This window comes from Triticum urartu, chromosome 5 (genome assembly GCF_003073215.2).
Source record: "Triticum urartu cultivar G1812 chromosome 5, Tu2.1, whole genome shotgun sequence".
In the NCBI taxonomy this organism is placed as follows: Eukaryota; Viridiplantae; Streptophyta; class Magnoliopsida; order Poales; family Poaceae; genus Triticum; species Triticum urartu.
The window spans coordinates 652,162,837-652,176,843 of NC_053026.1; the positions used below are offsets into that span (position 1 = coordinate 652,162,837).

The following is a 14,007-nucleotide window of genomic DNA, read 5'->3' on the forward strand; positions in this document are numbered from 1 at the left end:
CTTTGCAAAGATCACGTTCAAGCATTGTTTCAGAGAAGCAAACCAAGTGGCTGATGAGTTAGCAAAACAGTCTTTTAGATCGAATTCTGTAGTTCTTGGTATGCTATCATCCCTGGCTTTATTTCTCACCATCTTGTAAATGATATGACAGTTATTTGAGAAATAAAGTCTGATTATGCTCCAAAAAAAAAAACTGCACCCAAGACGATATCCACATTCCATTCCTGTCATCTGAATCTGCAGGGCTTCACAGCACAAGGCCAACGACGACGACAAAGCCATATATCCTCCAAGTTTCAATCAATGCCAGAGACATTAGCACAGCATAACCTCGGCATCCATCCAATCCAATCCGATCCAACCAAAATTTTCCGTATTCTATTTAGACCAACTCAACTCAGGGTTTCCTCTCCTCTCCTCTCCTGGTCCTGGACATCTCTACTAGTGTTCTACAGTACTTACCTAGTAGTAGTGGTATGATAACCAACACAAGTATGGTTGCAGCAAAATTGCTCCTTCACGTTACGCAGAAGCAGCTGGTACCAAAGAACGGACACACAAAAGCCCACTCTCTGCTCTCTTCTATACCTGGCATAAACCGTCTCTCCCAACCCAAACCCAACCAAGCCCCGATGATATGTGCAGCACTCTGTTAGACTAGCATAGTATTTACCATGAGCCTCACTCCATCAGGGGCCTCCCTCCCTGGGCCATCCAGCTCGCGATGGCGCTCATAAGAGACAGGTTAGGCACCAGCTTCTTGTCACGCAGCCGCGCCTTGGTCACCGGCGACGTGTTCTGGTCGCACAGCCACATCTCCATCGCGTCGCGCTCGTACGAGTACCCGTCCGCCGCCAGGCACGGGTTCTGCATCACCTTCTGCACCAACCCCACACACACACACACAGGTACTGTATTAATCACACGTGCATGCACCAAAAATGATCAGCCTGTCTATCTACTGTATCACACAAACTGCCACATTCATAAATCTAGTCTAGAAAACGTACCTTGAGTATTGGGCACATGAAGTGGCTGGGCGGTCCGGCCAAGCCTGGCACGGCCGTGCCATGCTTCAGCCGTTCCAGATCCACCGCCACCACGCTCTTGAGGTCAGGCCGGTCCTTGCTCCGCATCTCCAAACACTTTAGCCCTAGCTGGGCAAGTTCATGCGCTTCTTTCACGGGCCAGTCCCCTGCACTCTTGTCCAAGACATCAGTAATCTGGCCGTCTTCCACTGCTCGCTCCACCAGCTCAGGTAGTCCGATCGGTGACTTGGCCGTCAGCAGCTCAAGGATCACCATGCCAAGCGCGTACGTGTCCGACTTCACCGACACCTGCCCGCTTCTCTGGTACTCCGGGTCCAGGTAAAACAGTGTGCCCGCCAGACCGGTCCTCTTGTACACCGTGCGGTTTGACAGAGTCTCCTTCTGTGGCATCAGGGTTGACAGGCCCACGTCACCAATCTTGCTCACTAGGTTTCTGTCGAGGAGGACGTTTTCAGGCTTCAGGTCACGGTGGATGATTGGGCTGGGCTTTGCGCTGTGCAGGAACACCAGGGCTGAAGCAATTTCCCAGGCAATGCGGAAGCGATCAACCCATGGGATCGCTGGTGTGCCCTTTCTGCGCTGCAGACGATCCGCAAGGCTGCCGTTCTCCATGTACTCGTACACCAAGCAGCCCTTGTCCGGACAGGCTCCCAGGAGCACCAGCAAGTGTGGGTGGCGTATCCTGCTCAGAACCTCAAGCTGCAGAAACAGGCACTTGCATCAACTTTTTTTGAACATTGTCACTTAATAACTTGACATAAAAATTCTCAAGATGGGACCCTATCTGCTTCACTGTGTCATGATGAAAATGCCATTAAAAACACACACAGTGCTGCCTAATAAACAAACATCTCACCAGAAGAAGAAGAAGAAGAAGAAGAAGCACAGAATGAATTCAGCCAATACGTACCTCTTGATTGAAATGCTTGGTACTGGAGGTGTCATTAGAATGAAGGACCTTTATCGCTACATCCAAGTGGTTGAGATGGCCCTTGTATACAGTCCCATTAGACCCAGTTCCGATCTTGAGTGACTCTGAGAATGATGCTGTAGCGTTATCAATCTCTTCCCAAGTGAACGTCGAGTACGAGTCGCCTTGAAGCACAAGGAGCTTCTCCAGCCTCGCCTTCCTATCAGCGTCCTTGGATGCCTTTGCCAGCAGCCTATTTTTCTGCATAACCTCCGCCCTCACAAGATCCTTTACTTGGGTTGCTGCCTCCTCTGCGAGGAGTCTCTGCGCCATCTGTTCCTGTACATCGTCATTGGCCTTATCCACCCTGGCCTGTATCTCACTTAACTGAGCTTCCACTTCCATACGCCTGGCAGCTAATTCATTCACCTGATCGACATCAATAAGGATCAGAGGCAAGATGATTTAATCATTTGTGCTGAAATGGTAAATTCACCCTTTTTTGACAGCAGCCAAACCACTGACTTGCCTGATGAGATGCATCGACAGACTCATCCTGAACGAGTTTATATGCTCCCTGTATATGTCCCAGTTCAAGCTTCAGCTTTTCAAGCTCTGCACTGATATCATCCTGCATTGGCACAGGTTATGAGAGCAGAGCAGAGTTAGAGTGCAATCCACAAAACATACCATATTCCATTCACATCTTTTTCCAGCGCAACAGTAAATTTGGCTAATTAAGGAATGCATCTATAATAGCCTAATTAAGGAATGCATCTATAATAATTCAAGATCCATAAGGCACGTGCGAACTCCATAGTAACTCATTACCAATCGGATTGGAGGAAAACAAACTACTGTGGCAAAGTTAGCGAAAAAACTGGGAATCTTTAATATGTTAAATGTTATCTGGGAAAAAATCAAAACAAAAGCTATGGGTTGGACGTGTAAATATAGTTTCAATGAAGACGTTCATATAATTAAAATCCTGTCAATAACCAAGAAATTGCACCACTAACCTTGTTCTCTGAAAGCATTAATCCCAGCAGTGAATTTTCTTTTGTTGGCACCTTGCCCGAACCCTGCAATTAACCAAAACAAAAGCTATGTGTTGGACGTGTAAATATAGTTTCAATGAAGATGTTCATATAATTAAAATCCTGTCAATAACCAAGAAATTGCACCACCAACCTTGTTGTCTGAAAGCATGAATCCCAGCAGTGAACTTTCTTTTGTTGGCACCTTGTCTGAACCCTGAAATTGACTTGATATAGAGCTTTGAGCACCAGTGCATGGGGTAATTTTTCTGTCCTTGTTGGCATATACTGATTCATTTCCAGTGATATAATCATATAGATTAAAACCTTCAACAGAAGAAATACTTTCAAGGTTCTCTGATGCCAAGTTGGAGCGTGGCACGCCCCGCCCTGAACTGTCATCCAAATCTGACGAGACAAGGGAACAGGTAACATTCAGATGATGAGAAGGGGAAATAAGCAACTCCAACTTGTCTATCTTTGCATTTGATATTATACTTTTAAGCCAAGTATTAGAAACAATAATAGGCTTATGTCTTCATGCAAGCTTGCTGCAGTTTCACAGTTCCAGCAGCAATGAGAAATGCGAAGGAATATACTGCACGCCAAAGATGCACAGGAAGGGAACAATACGTGAGAAATATTTGATGGTAGCTTGACGACTATGGGGCCTTACCTGATATTGAGGAATCTATAAATTCTTCGGTCTCGGAGCTCCCGGAGTTGCCTTTTGGTACTAGAGAGCCAGAGGGCGAGCCACTTTCTGATTCAGAAGCATAAACTGAAGACAATCCATCCTTTGAAACAACATATGCTGTGCAAAAGCTGGGGACACTCTTGCAGATTTTGGAGGACGTCCTAGTTACACTGGACATCCTATAAGACATATATCATCCAATGATCAACAGGAGCATGCACAATAATTATTATTCACCACGAATTAGTACAGTACAGGTATGAGTATGAGTATGAGGAGCTACCTAGTGAACGGGATCATGCTGGAAGAGTTACCGACAACGAGGATCTGTATCTGGTACTGAGAAACAAGACTGGAAATGGTATCCGCGACATCGTTACCCTCAACAAGCAGTACTTGAGCTTCAACCTGGGCCGAGTAAGTAAACAAATTAATTCAACCAACAGAAAAGGGGTTGATTCATCCAGTCAGCCTATAATAGGAAATGGAGATGTGCTTGTTAAGGCAAGTCAACCTGTGCCAAGTAAGCAAGCAAATAAATTCAACCAACAGACAAGGGGTTGATGCATTCATTCAGTGTAGAATATGAAATGGAAACGGACTACTTGTTGAGTCAAGTCAACCTGAGCCAATTAAGTAAACAATTAAATCCAACCCACATGCATTTGAATTAGCAAGTACTCCCTCTGTAAACAAATATAAGAGCGTTTAGATAACTACTTTAGATCTAAATGCTCTTATATTTCTTTACGGAGAGATTCAACCTGAGCCAAGAAAGTAAAGAAATCAATTCAACCAACAGACAAGGGGTTGATGCATTCAGTCAGTCAGTCTAGAATAGGAAATGGAAACATGCTCCTTGTTAAGGCAAATCAACCTGTGACTAGTGAGTAAACAAATAATCTAGATGTGCTCTAGTTATTGCACATCTAAGTGAGTGAATCAAGCATAAAGAGAAAAAGAAAAAAGAGAAAGAAAATATTCACACGAATCTCAATGTAAGATCAATGACATATGACTTAGATGTGCAATACTTATGGCACATCTAGATGTGCTTTAGCAAAACTGAACAAATAAATTCAACCAGCAGACAAAGGGGTTGATGCATTCATTCAGTCAGTCTAGAATAGGAAGTGGAAACATGCTCCTTGTTAAGGCAAGCCAACCTGGGCCTAGTAATAAGTAAACAAATAAATTCAACCAACAGACAAAGGGGATGATGGATTCATTCAGTCAGTCCAGAATAGGAAATGGAAATGGAGTACTACTTGTTAAGGCAAGCCAACCTGATCCAATTAAGTAAACAGATAAATCCAAGCAACATACAAGGGGGTCGATCCATCCATTCATTCATGCATTCATTCAGATTCAGTCTAGAACATGAAACGGAAATGGAGTAGTTGCTAACTGAAACCACCTTGTTTTCATCACATGTGTCTTTGCAGCGGAACAGCATTTGCTGCTTCTTGATCCACTTTTTCCCGAGATAGTCGTCGAGGACGGTGGACTTGACTTCATCAATCGGGAGGCGGCCCCCCACTGAAGGCAAGCCGCACACAGGCACAGGCACAAACAGATGGTGAGCATGTAGCGGAAGCAACTCAAGCGGGCGGAAGCGACGAGGTAAGAAGGAGCGGGGCGTGCAGAGGTGCAGCGTGCGTACTTGGCGTGGGCACGGCCAGGACCGGGGTGAGGACGTGGATGAGCTTGAAGGCGGGAGGCGCGTCGTCCCTGGCGAAGTTGGCGAGCGCCCACTGGAGGACGTAGGCGCTGGATTTGGAGCCGCCGAGCGCCAGCCCGACGACGGTGGGCGCCGCGCCCGCTCCGGTCCCGTCTCCCTCGTTGGCGGCCATCGGTGGATCAGCCGCACGCCCTGTTCATCAGCGAGAGGCAGGGAAATGAAATCGATCAGCAACAGAAGCAGGAAATTACCGACGCGCCCTCGTCGGAGAAGAGCGAGAGAGAGACAAGCACAGGGGTTCCACCGCCGCGGATGCCGCGCGCGGAACCGCCGACTAGACTAGGGTACGGCCTCTCGAGCCGAGCAGAGCAGTCGAGCGCGCGCGCGCTCTGGTCGGGGAAGAGCGAGCGAGCGAGCGAGAGGTGCACAGGGGTTGCGCCGCTGCGTCTGGCGCGCGAAGCCTCGCCTCCGCCACCGCCGACGACTAGGGCTTCTCGAGCGAGCCGAGCGGTAGCGGTCGCGCGCGCTCTGGGGTAGGGGGAGGGGTTTCACATGCATTTGGTGGGGGTGCGGCGGGGCTTACCCGTGGAGCGCGGGCGGCGCTTCACTTCGGCCGGCGTCGGCGTCGGCGACGGCGACGGCGAGGCCCCCGGAGCGGAGGAGAGAGGAGGGAAGCTACGCTACGGCGCGGCGGTTATGGAAGAAGAGAGCAGAGGGGTGCGGAGTTTGTAGGACGGAACGGACCTGGTCGCATGGGCCACGCTGGTTTTGTGGGCCGGTCAGAGTGAAAGCCCGCTTCGGTTGGCCAGCTGGCTGTTGGGCCCATCCATTCCTTCCTTGCTCTAGGGCTCGGCTCGGCCCACCCACCTCCGCTCTGCCCCCCCTCAAAAAAAAAAAACTGTCGCCGCTGCACGCTGAGCCGGACCGCCGCTGGAGGGGAGGAACCGCGGTCGCCGCCGGCCGCTGGGAAGAAGATGATCCCGCCGGGCGGCCGTGCGCTGCTCCCTTCCGACGAAGAGCTCCGACCGGAGGTATACCCCTCCGCTTCCGTTCCTCCACCCCCGAGCTGCTGAATCACCATGGATTCACTCCCCTATGGCAACCTAGGCCTGCCTCCCCTCCACTTAATCGATCCCTAGCTCTAGCTCATTTGACTCCCAACAGGATTTTCCTTAGGATTTAGGGTCAAAGCAGCAACCACTAGTAGCATTTCGATTTCGTTTTTGACAAGGCATGAATAATAACCTGTAAATGCTAGCTACAATTCAGTATGTGGTATGTTTGTTTCTCTGTCTGAGTGGCATGCTGCCATTGCTTGCCAATTTCACTGCACAGGAAGCTGGACTGCACATGAGCACATTGATCTAGTCAGCAGTCTTGTTTCATGACAAATATGATGTGAGTAAATGAGTGCCCTCACAGAAGAGACATTATCTGAGTCCCAAGATAGATAGATAGATCATTGCACTTTGATGAAAACCCAATCATCATATATAAGGTGGTTTCTTTCATATACAGGAGCACAGGTGAGGGCTTGTCTTCTGACATGCATCTCTAGTTATAAGCAGAGCTTACAAAACCGTATCTTATTTAGTCAAGCTGCTCTGCAATATACTCCTACCTTATTACTTTCTGCCATTCCAAACATCAACTTATATATAGGTTACATTAATTCATTCATACTCACAGCTGCACTGAACTATTGACTTGAGTTAGGATACATACAGTATATATATATTATGGCTATATGAGTACCTCACCTTGTACATGCAGATGTACTAGTTCATCATTTCTGGGTGCAGGTTTTACACCCCCCAAAAGAATGTCACTAACTGCTATGTGGTGTGGTGGACATGGCTATGGCTCCTGCACCAGTTTGTGCCTGATCCACCTCTTCTTCCCCCTCCCCAATTATCCTCTTCCAGAACCAGTGCTTCCTCCACACCTGCTCCATCTGCTCCATGGGCAGCTGCTTCGTCTCCGGCAGGAAGAAGAAGACGAACAGCGTCATCACGCACACCCACCCGCCAAACAGGAAGAAGGTGCCGAACTTGAGATGGCACAGCATGTTGAGAAACGTCTGCCCGATCACAAAGGTCATCAGGAAGATGACCGCAATCACAACGCTCTGCCCTGCCGACCTGATCTCCAGCGGGCAGATCTCTGTTGGCACCAAGTAGGTGAGAGGTCCCCAGGACCAGGCGAACCCTGCCACGAACACGCACATGATGATCAGGACCAGGTATCCATACTCCTTATCCATGACTCCATGGTCCTTGAACTTCACAGCCAGGATCGCACCGACAGTGAACTGTGACAGGATCATCTGAACACCGCCTACCAGCAAGAGCTTTCTTCGCCCGAACTTGTCGACGACGATCATGGCCACGATGTTGGCGACTGTGGCGCAGAGGCGTGTCACGACCGCTGACATGAGTGCTGCACTCTCCCCTAGCCCGATGGTCCGGAACATGACCGGCGCATAGAAGTTGATCACGTTGATTCCCGTGACCTGGTTGAAGAAAGGAATGAGGAGCGCTATCACGAGCTGCGGCCTGTACTTCTTCTTCAGGATGTTCCGGTACGGGTTCTTGATTGCTCTGGATATGTTGCTAGCGGTGACCAGATCGTCGAGCTCTTTCTGAACCCCCGTCGTGCCACGCAGCCTCTGGAGCATCATCTTCGCCTCGTCGACATTGCCATCACGCTGGATCAGGAAGCTCGGGGTCTCAGGAAGGAAGATCGCACCGATAGTCAGAAATGCAGCGGGGACAGCAGCCATGGACAGTGATATCCTCCACCCCCATCCTCCTTCGATTTTCTGCACTCCATAGTTGATAACGTTCGCGATGAGGATGCCGATGCTGATACAGAGCTCAAAGCCGTTGTTGATGGCGCCACGGTACTGCGGCGGCGCCATTTCCGAGAGGTACAGTGGAATCGACTGCAAGGCAATTTACTCATTAGTTAGTTACCAGTACAATAGAAGTCTAACCTGCAATTATCCTGAAAAAGATATACTTGTAGGACACATGAATATCCTTTCTAGATTGTGTATGAAAAGAAAATTCAGACAGCATAAAGTTTCAGGAGATAGCATCTTGTATTTCATTTTTGCAAAAGCATATCACAAGGAGGACACATGAATATACTTTCTAGATTACGAATATGAAAAGAAAGTTGAGACAGCATAAAAGTTTCAGGAGAGAGCATCTTGTATTTCTCTTTTGCAAAAAAAAAACATGTTGCGCTGGTGGTTGCTTTTGGTGATGATCATAGTGAACTTCATTTTCTGCTCTTTCACGGATGTGAATGGTCACCACTTTAGCAGGTTGAGATACTGATCTATTTTGTTGGTTTCTTCCTGGTTTGATCTAACGAATGAATCCCGGTATTTTAATTAAAAAGAAATAATCCATCAAATTCCCCAAAATAGAAATTGTACCAATTCATTCTGGCGACATTTAATAAGGGTTGAAATTTTGACTTGTGGGCTAAATTGTCGCTGTGTCCATGAAGAAGACTGCTGACTTGACTTTGATTTTTGCAGCTATAAACTTGAAATATCCCAAACGTAACATTTCCGTTCAGGCAGCACATTGCTGTAGCAAGTTGAGACACTGACATAGTTTGTTGGTTTCTTGCTGTTTTTCTCTAATTGCCGAATTGCCGTGTTGTATATAAAGTAGAAAGAATCCATCTAATTCCCCAAACTAAAAATTACACCAATTCATTCTGGCCACAATAATAAAAGATTGAAAAGTTGACTTGTGGACTAAATTGTCGTTGTGTTCATGAAGACGAGTGCTGACTTGACTTTGATTATTACTGATGCGCACTCTCAAACGGAATATTTTCCCTTGAGGTAATTCTATATGATAATATGAATGAATAATCTGTGGACAGTACTAATGAAGTGTGTAGGTGTGGTGCCACTTGCCAATTTTGACAAGGACAAAAGTGGATCCACAGTGAGACGGTGACCGCAACCGGTTGCTTTCTGGCTAGACTGGAATGGTGATGTAAGAAAGGTACTTGCAGAAAACGAAGTCCACTAAATAATCTCGGGTGTGTGTGCGCGCGTGGAAGCTTTGATGAGGACAAATTACAGAGCGACGTCTGCCTCTCGTGATCAAGTTCGGTACCAAGTGTCAAAGTCAATGGATCATGGACTTGCTTGTGACTGGAATTTTATTTAAAGACTAGCTAATTAATTGAGCATGTGACATTTAGGAAGTACCTGGTTGGTGAATCCGAGGCCGATGCCGAGGAGGATGCGGTTGACGAGGAGCATGTAGACGTTGACGGCGGCGCCCCCGAATGCGGATCCGGCGATGAAGACGGAGCCGCCGATGAGGATGGAGGCGCGGCGGCCGTAGCGGGTGGTGACGGTGGAGGCGAAGAGGGTGGCGACGAGGCCGGCGACGTAGAGGGAGGAGGTGAAGACGGTGAGCAGCTCGCTGTCGAAGCGGCAGTAGTTGGAGACGGCGGCCTTGTCGCCGTTCATCTGGTGGTACACGTCCGGGAAGAATTTCTTGAGGAACGACTCCATGGACGTGACGCCGCCTGTAGTGTGTATTCAGTGCATCCATCAATCAACATCAGAATCACATCATGTTTGTATGCAGGAGTATATACAGTAGTTATTGTTAACTGGGTTGGCTAATCACATCAGTCACATCTTACTATGCATTGGTGTGCTGCTGTGTACTAGGATTAATTAATTAGTTTTCTTTGACAGGTTTTATTGAAAAAAAGTTTGACAGGTGGTACTACTAGAATTAAGTAGTACTCCTCTACTTAATGATATAAACACTCTTATATTAGTTTACGGAGGGAGTAGTGTAAAGTTGAGACGGTGAATTAAGCAAGTCATGGTGATGAGTTGATCATCGCAAGAAGAGATATACTACTCCCTCCGTCCCATAGCCCATAATGTAAGACGTATTTTCTTTCTTGACACTAGTGAAGTCATGTTGATGAGGTGAATTTGTTGGTAGCAAGTGGTGGTGGTGAAGAAGGATCATGCGTATGGGTGCAGAGGAGGAGTACGGGCAGTGGGTGGGTAGGTGTTCAATGCAGAAAGAAGGGAAGGGAAGGGAAGCCCATCCATCCAATCCAATCTGGTGCAAGAAATAAAGACAGGGAGGGCTTCCAATCTGGCACCGCCGCAAGTACGCCCAAAGACCCCTTCAAAAAAAAAAGGTACGCCGCCCTCAAAAAAAAAAGACCGAAGTTAATAACCGTGTCCTTAATCACCGTGTCCTTTGACTGGAGTAATCAATCAATTTGACTTGTCTTGCCTCCTCATTCTGAGGAACTCCCCTTGAAGGGGGGAAGGAAGGAATGCGAGCTAGACGAACTACTCTGCTCGGTGGAAGAATTGCAGGAGGAGGAGGATGTAGCTAATAACCTGAGATTCCGAGGTCGTAGCCGAAGAGGATGCCGCCGCTGCCGGCGACGATGCAGGAGAGGACGACGAAGGAGGTGACCCGGCCGCTGTACCCGGCGCCGCCCGCCGGGCCCTCCACGAACGCCCCCCCTATCGCCATTGATTGATTAATTCTTGGCTGGAGTTGGAGACGAATTTGGGGGGAAGGGGAGAGCTCAGCCAGCAGCAGCTAGCTAGCAGTGGGGACTGAGCGAGTGAGAGCCCCTTGGGATGGGATGGGAAGGAAGGGGTCGTGGGGTGTGCCTATTTATTATCGTGACCCGTGAGCTACCTATCCTTGTTGTGCTTCTGCTTCTGGTTCGGTTTCTCTTGTCCTGTGTGCGTGCGTGCTTGGCTGGCGCTCGGTCCGTCCGTCCGTCCGTCCGTCCGTCCTAGCAGATGTTTACAGCCGGGCCCGGCGCGGACGGATGGGTCTCTCGGGTTGGGTTGGGTTGGATGCTTCTGGCCGACGGTTTGGCCTTGCCTCCCACCGCCAGCGCCAGCGGCACGAGGACGTGGTGTGGGGACCGCACCTCAGCCTCACTCACATCCACCAGGACCAATCAGTTTAGCGGTCTCAAATTTTGTCTAGCGTTGGCTTCTTCGGTTTCGGTTTCGGTTTCGGTGGGTAGGTAGGTAGGGGCCACGTGTCGGCGACCCGGTCCTCGCTCGACTTGGAGCAACTCACCGAGCATGCCACGTGCTGTGTCACTCCGCATTCATCACTCTTTCTTTTAATACGAAAATTAGTTTAAAAAAAACCTCATCACTTTTTTTTTGCGGCAACACCTCATCACTACAATGTACTCCATACATCACAAAAAATGTCTATCTTCATTACAAAAAATTTAAAAAACAAATCTCAAGGTTCATAAGAAATACAGCGCATCATATCATAGACATAATAAAAATCACCTCAAGGACCCTGCATCACTAAACAGCCACTACGCCACTAGTGCAAGTCGCTTCCCTATCAAAGCCAACTTTGACTTTGTCAATGTCCAAAGACCAACACCCCCCGAGTTGCAGACATCGCCGTTGAACCATTTAATCGATGCGAAGCGCCTGGCGTCAAATCTCGTCGTCACGCATGCACGGTGAGAAACCATAGCTTCGTCGCCGAAGGAGACTGGAGCTCCATCGAGCCAGCCCCGATTGACAAACTCGAAAAGGATTGGAACCCGAAAGACCAACTCGAAGATGAAGGGCTCGTCGGCGAAGCTTGGAGGGGGTGAGCGCCGTAACCACCAGCCATATCTTTACTAAAGTTAATGTAAATGTAATAACCCAAAAGAAAAAAAAACAGAAACTCTTCCTATATCTTCTCTTTCCGCTTGCAGAAAACCAGACGTAAACTACTAACCGAAGCATAGGGGAGATGGATCCACGAGCTCATCGGCAAAGCTTGGAGCGGGTAAGTGTCCTAACCGCCACAGACACGAGAGGAAAGGAGAAACCAAACCTTTATGAAGATATTTTTTCTTGCGAGGGATCATAGGGTTTATTATTCCAAAGTGTTAACACATGGAGGGGATTTCCCACGCCAACAAGCCGTATTATTCCCGGTTCTACCAAGTTCGCTAAACTATCTGCAGCTTTGTTCTATCGACGAAGAACTTTAACTGGAATAACAAGCCTATCATTCAAAAAAGCCTTGATCTCAGACATCAAGTTGCCATAAACTGATCTATCCAAGGAATCATCGGAGGGTGCTTTGAGAGCCGTATTATGAAGTGAATGTAATAACCAAAAAGAAAGAAAACTCACACTCTTCCTATATGGCTATATCTCATCTTTCCGTTTGCAATAACCTCTTCCGAAAGAAAACACAATTCTCATTTATCCTAGCTGAGCATCTCTCTCTCTCTCTCTCTCTCTCTCTCTCTCTCTCTGCACACATTTGCTTTCCTTTTCTTTTTCGAGACGATACACACATTCGTGAGGTGTAATTCGCTATGTCAGCATGCATCGCTGGAACATACTCCCTCCATTTCTAAATATTTGTCTTTCTAAAGATTTCAACAAATGACTGCATACGAAGCAAAATGAGTGAATCCACATTCTAAAATATGTCTATATACATTCGTATGTGGTAGTCCATTTGCAATCTTCAAAAAGACAAATATTTTGAACGGAGGGAGTACCATGCATGAGTTGACTTGGGTAAGTACAAAGTGAACGCAAGCACGTAACTAGGGACAAAGATGTGTTTCTACCGTGCACGCTATGTAGCGTTGAGCAGGGGTGGAATTCAACTCTAGTCCTCGACTAATTTCACTTTGGATAAACGGTGTTATTGCTAGTGGTTTTTCTGCATGTCATTTTAGTGAGGAGCTGCTGGCCGGGTCAAGAAACTGTATATATGCATGCATGGCATAGATCGATCCAGCTAGCTGCGATCGACAGGACTTACTTTGCACTAGTGCATCACTACTACAAAAGAAAAGAAGGCAAGGATGGAAGATTCTACACATATACTACCACCCAATCCCACACACCTGGCTTGGCTGATCCCTCTCTCTTTTATCCCTTTCATGCTTTGGGGCAGCAGCACAAAGGCAGGAGTATCCAGCAGTATGAGACGTACACATCATCGTTAACTAATTAACAGGGGATTTGGGCATGGATTGGGTCTGACATAGGGCGTGTACGTAGTAGGTACACGAAACATCATCGACGTACGACCGACGATTGACGAGACAGTAGAGATTGCACTGCATTTTCTTTAGGGAAGACGAGATGATCCATCCTTTTCATTTCATTGTCTTTATGTTGCTGTTCGATTTTTGGTACACAACACAGACGTAAAGCTATAGCCACCGATGATGGTGCACTCTCACCTTTGTGTATGCGTGGATCGTCGCGTGACCATATACCCCTAGATCTAGATGACTAGATTGATACGCATAAAGATGATGATCGAGCTGGACCTTCTAGAATGTAGCTTTGGTCATACGCAGATCAACAAACAGAAAGACAGATCACTAGTAGCATTCTCGCTGTGGAGAGTCGTGTTGGCGACGTGGCATTCGTTCGATGTTGGTCATCGGCATGTCAGGTGATGCAACAGGCGAGTCTCTGCTCTTCCCATAGCGGTCATGGCTTCTTCTTTTTGAGGCGGTGCGGGGCGCGCGGTATGTTTCGGTGCTTGGGGGTGGACTTGGGCCGTGTTGTATCGGTTTCGTCCGTTTTTCCTTTGTTA

The 14,007-nt window shown here is 47.8% G+C and overlaps 2 protein-coding genes across 3 annotated transcripts; both read right to left on the minus strand.

Annotated features, from left to right (window-relative positions):
* Window positions 1-266: 266 nt before the first annotated feature.
* Window positions 267-6,117, minus strand: LOC125511608 (U-box domain-containing protein 52-like). Of its 2 annotated transcripts, none has more exons than XM_048677028.1 (11): window positions 5,958-6,117; window positions 5,357-5,566; window positions 5,111-5,232; window positions 3,977-4,101; window positions 3,673-3,872; window positions 3,151-3,404; window positions 2,979-3,041; window positions 2,489-2,590; window positions 1,960-2,388; window positions 1,011-1,748; window positions 267-876 (listed from the first exon to the last, which is right to left on the minus strand). In XM_048677028.1, the coding sequence occupies exons 2-11, from the start codon at window positions 5,544-5,546 to the stop codon at window positions 682-684; spliced, it is 2,418 nt and encodes an 805-aa protein (XP_048532985.1). In that variant the 5' UTR covers window positions 5,547-5,566; window positions 5,958-6,117; the 3' UTR covers window positions 267-681. The 2 variants fall into 2 exon arrangements, with proteins under 2 accessions (XP_048532985.1, XP_048532984.1); XM_048677027.1 differs by having other exon boundaries at window positions 267-879.
* A 725-nt stretch (window positions 6,118-6,842) lies between these two features.
* LOC125511609 (hexose carrier protein HEX6-like) lies at window positions 6,843-11,060 on the minus strand. Its single transcript, XM_048677029.1, has 3 exons — window positions 10,788-11,060; window positions 9,615-9,940; window positions 6,843-8,318 (listed from the first exon to the last, which is right to left on the minus strand). The coding sequence occupies exons 1-3, from the start codon at window positions 10,924-10,926 to the stop codon at window positions 7,203-7,205; spliced, it is 1,581 nt and encodes a 526-aa protein (XP_048532986.1). The 5' UTR covers window positions 10,927-11,060; the 3' UTR covers window positions 6,843-7,202.
* Between the last annotated feature and the right edge of the window lie 2,947 nt (window positions 11,061-14,007).

What these genes read in the sequence shown, in the direction of transcription:
- LOC125511608 (XM_048677027.1), bottom strand. Translation starts at nt 5,546, where the DNA reads ATGGCCGCCAACGAGGGAGACGGGACCGGAGCGGGCGCGGCGCCCACC. An exon ending in CCTGGCCGTGCCCACGCCAA is followed by an intron (nt 5,233 to 5,356) that starts GTACGCACGCTG and finishes GCTTGCCTTCAG; the next exon opens with TGGGGGGCCGCCTCCCGATT. An exon ending in TCATGCTTTCAGACAACAAG is followed by an intron (nt 3,042 to 3,150) that starts GTTGGTGGTGCA and finishes GGTTAATTGCAG; the next exon opens with GGTTCGGGCAAGGTGCCAAC.
- LOC125511609 (XM_048677029.1), bottom strand. Translation starts at nt 10,926, where the DNA reads ATGGCGATAGGGGGGGCGTTCGTGGAGGGCCCGGCGGGCGGCGCCGGG. An exon ending in CTACGACCTCGGAATCTCAG is followed by an intron (nt 9,941 to 10,787) that starts GTTATTAGCTAC and finishes TACACACTACAG; the next exon opens with GCGGCGTCACGTCCATGGAG. An exon ending in GCCTCGGATTCACCAACCAG is followed by an intron (nt 8,319 to 9,614) that starts GTACTTCCTAAA and finishes ATTGCCTTGCAG; the next exon opens with TCGATTCCACTGTACCTCTC.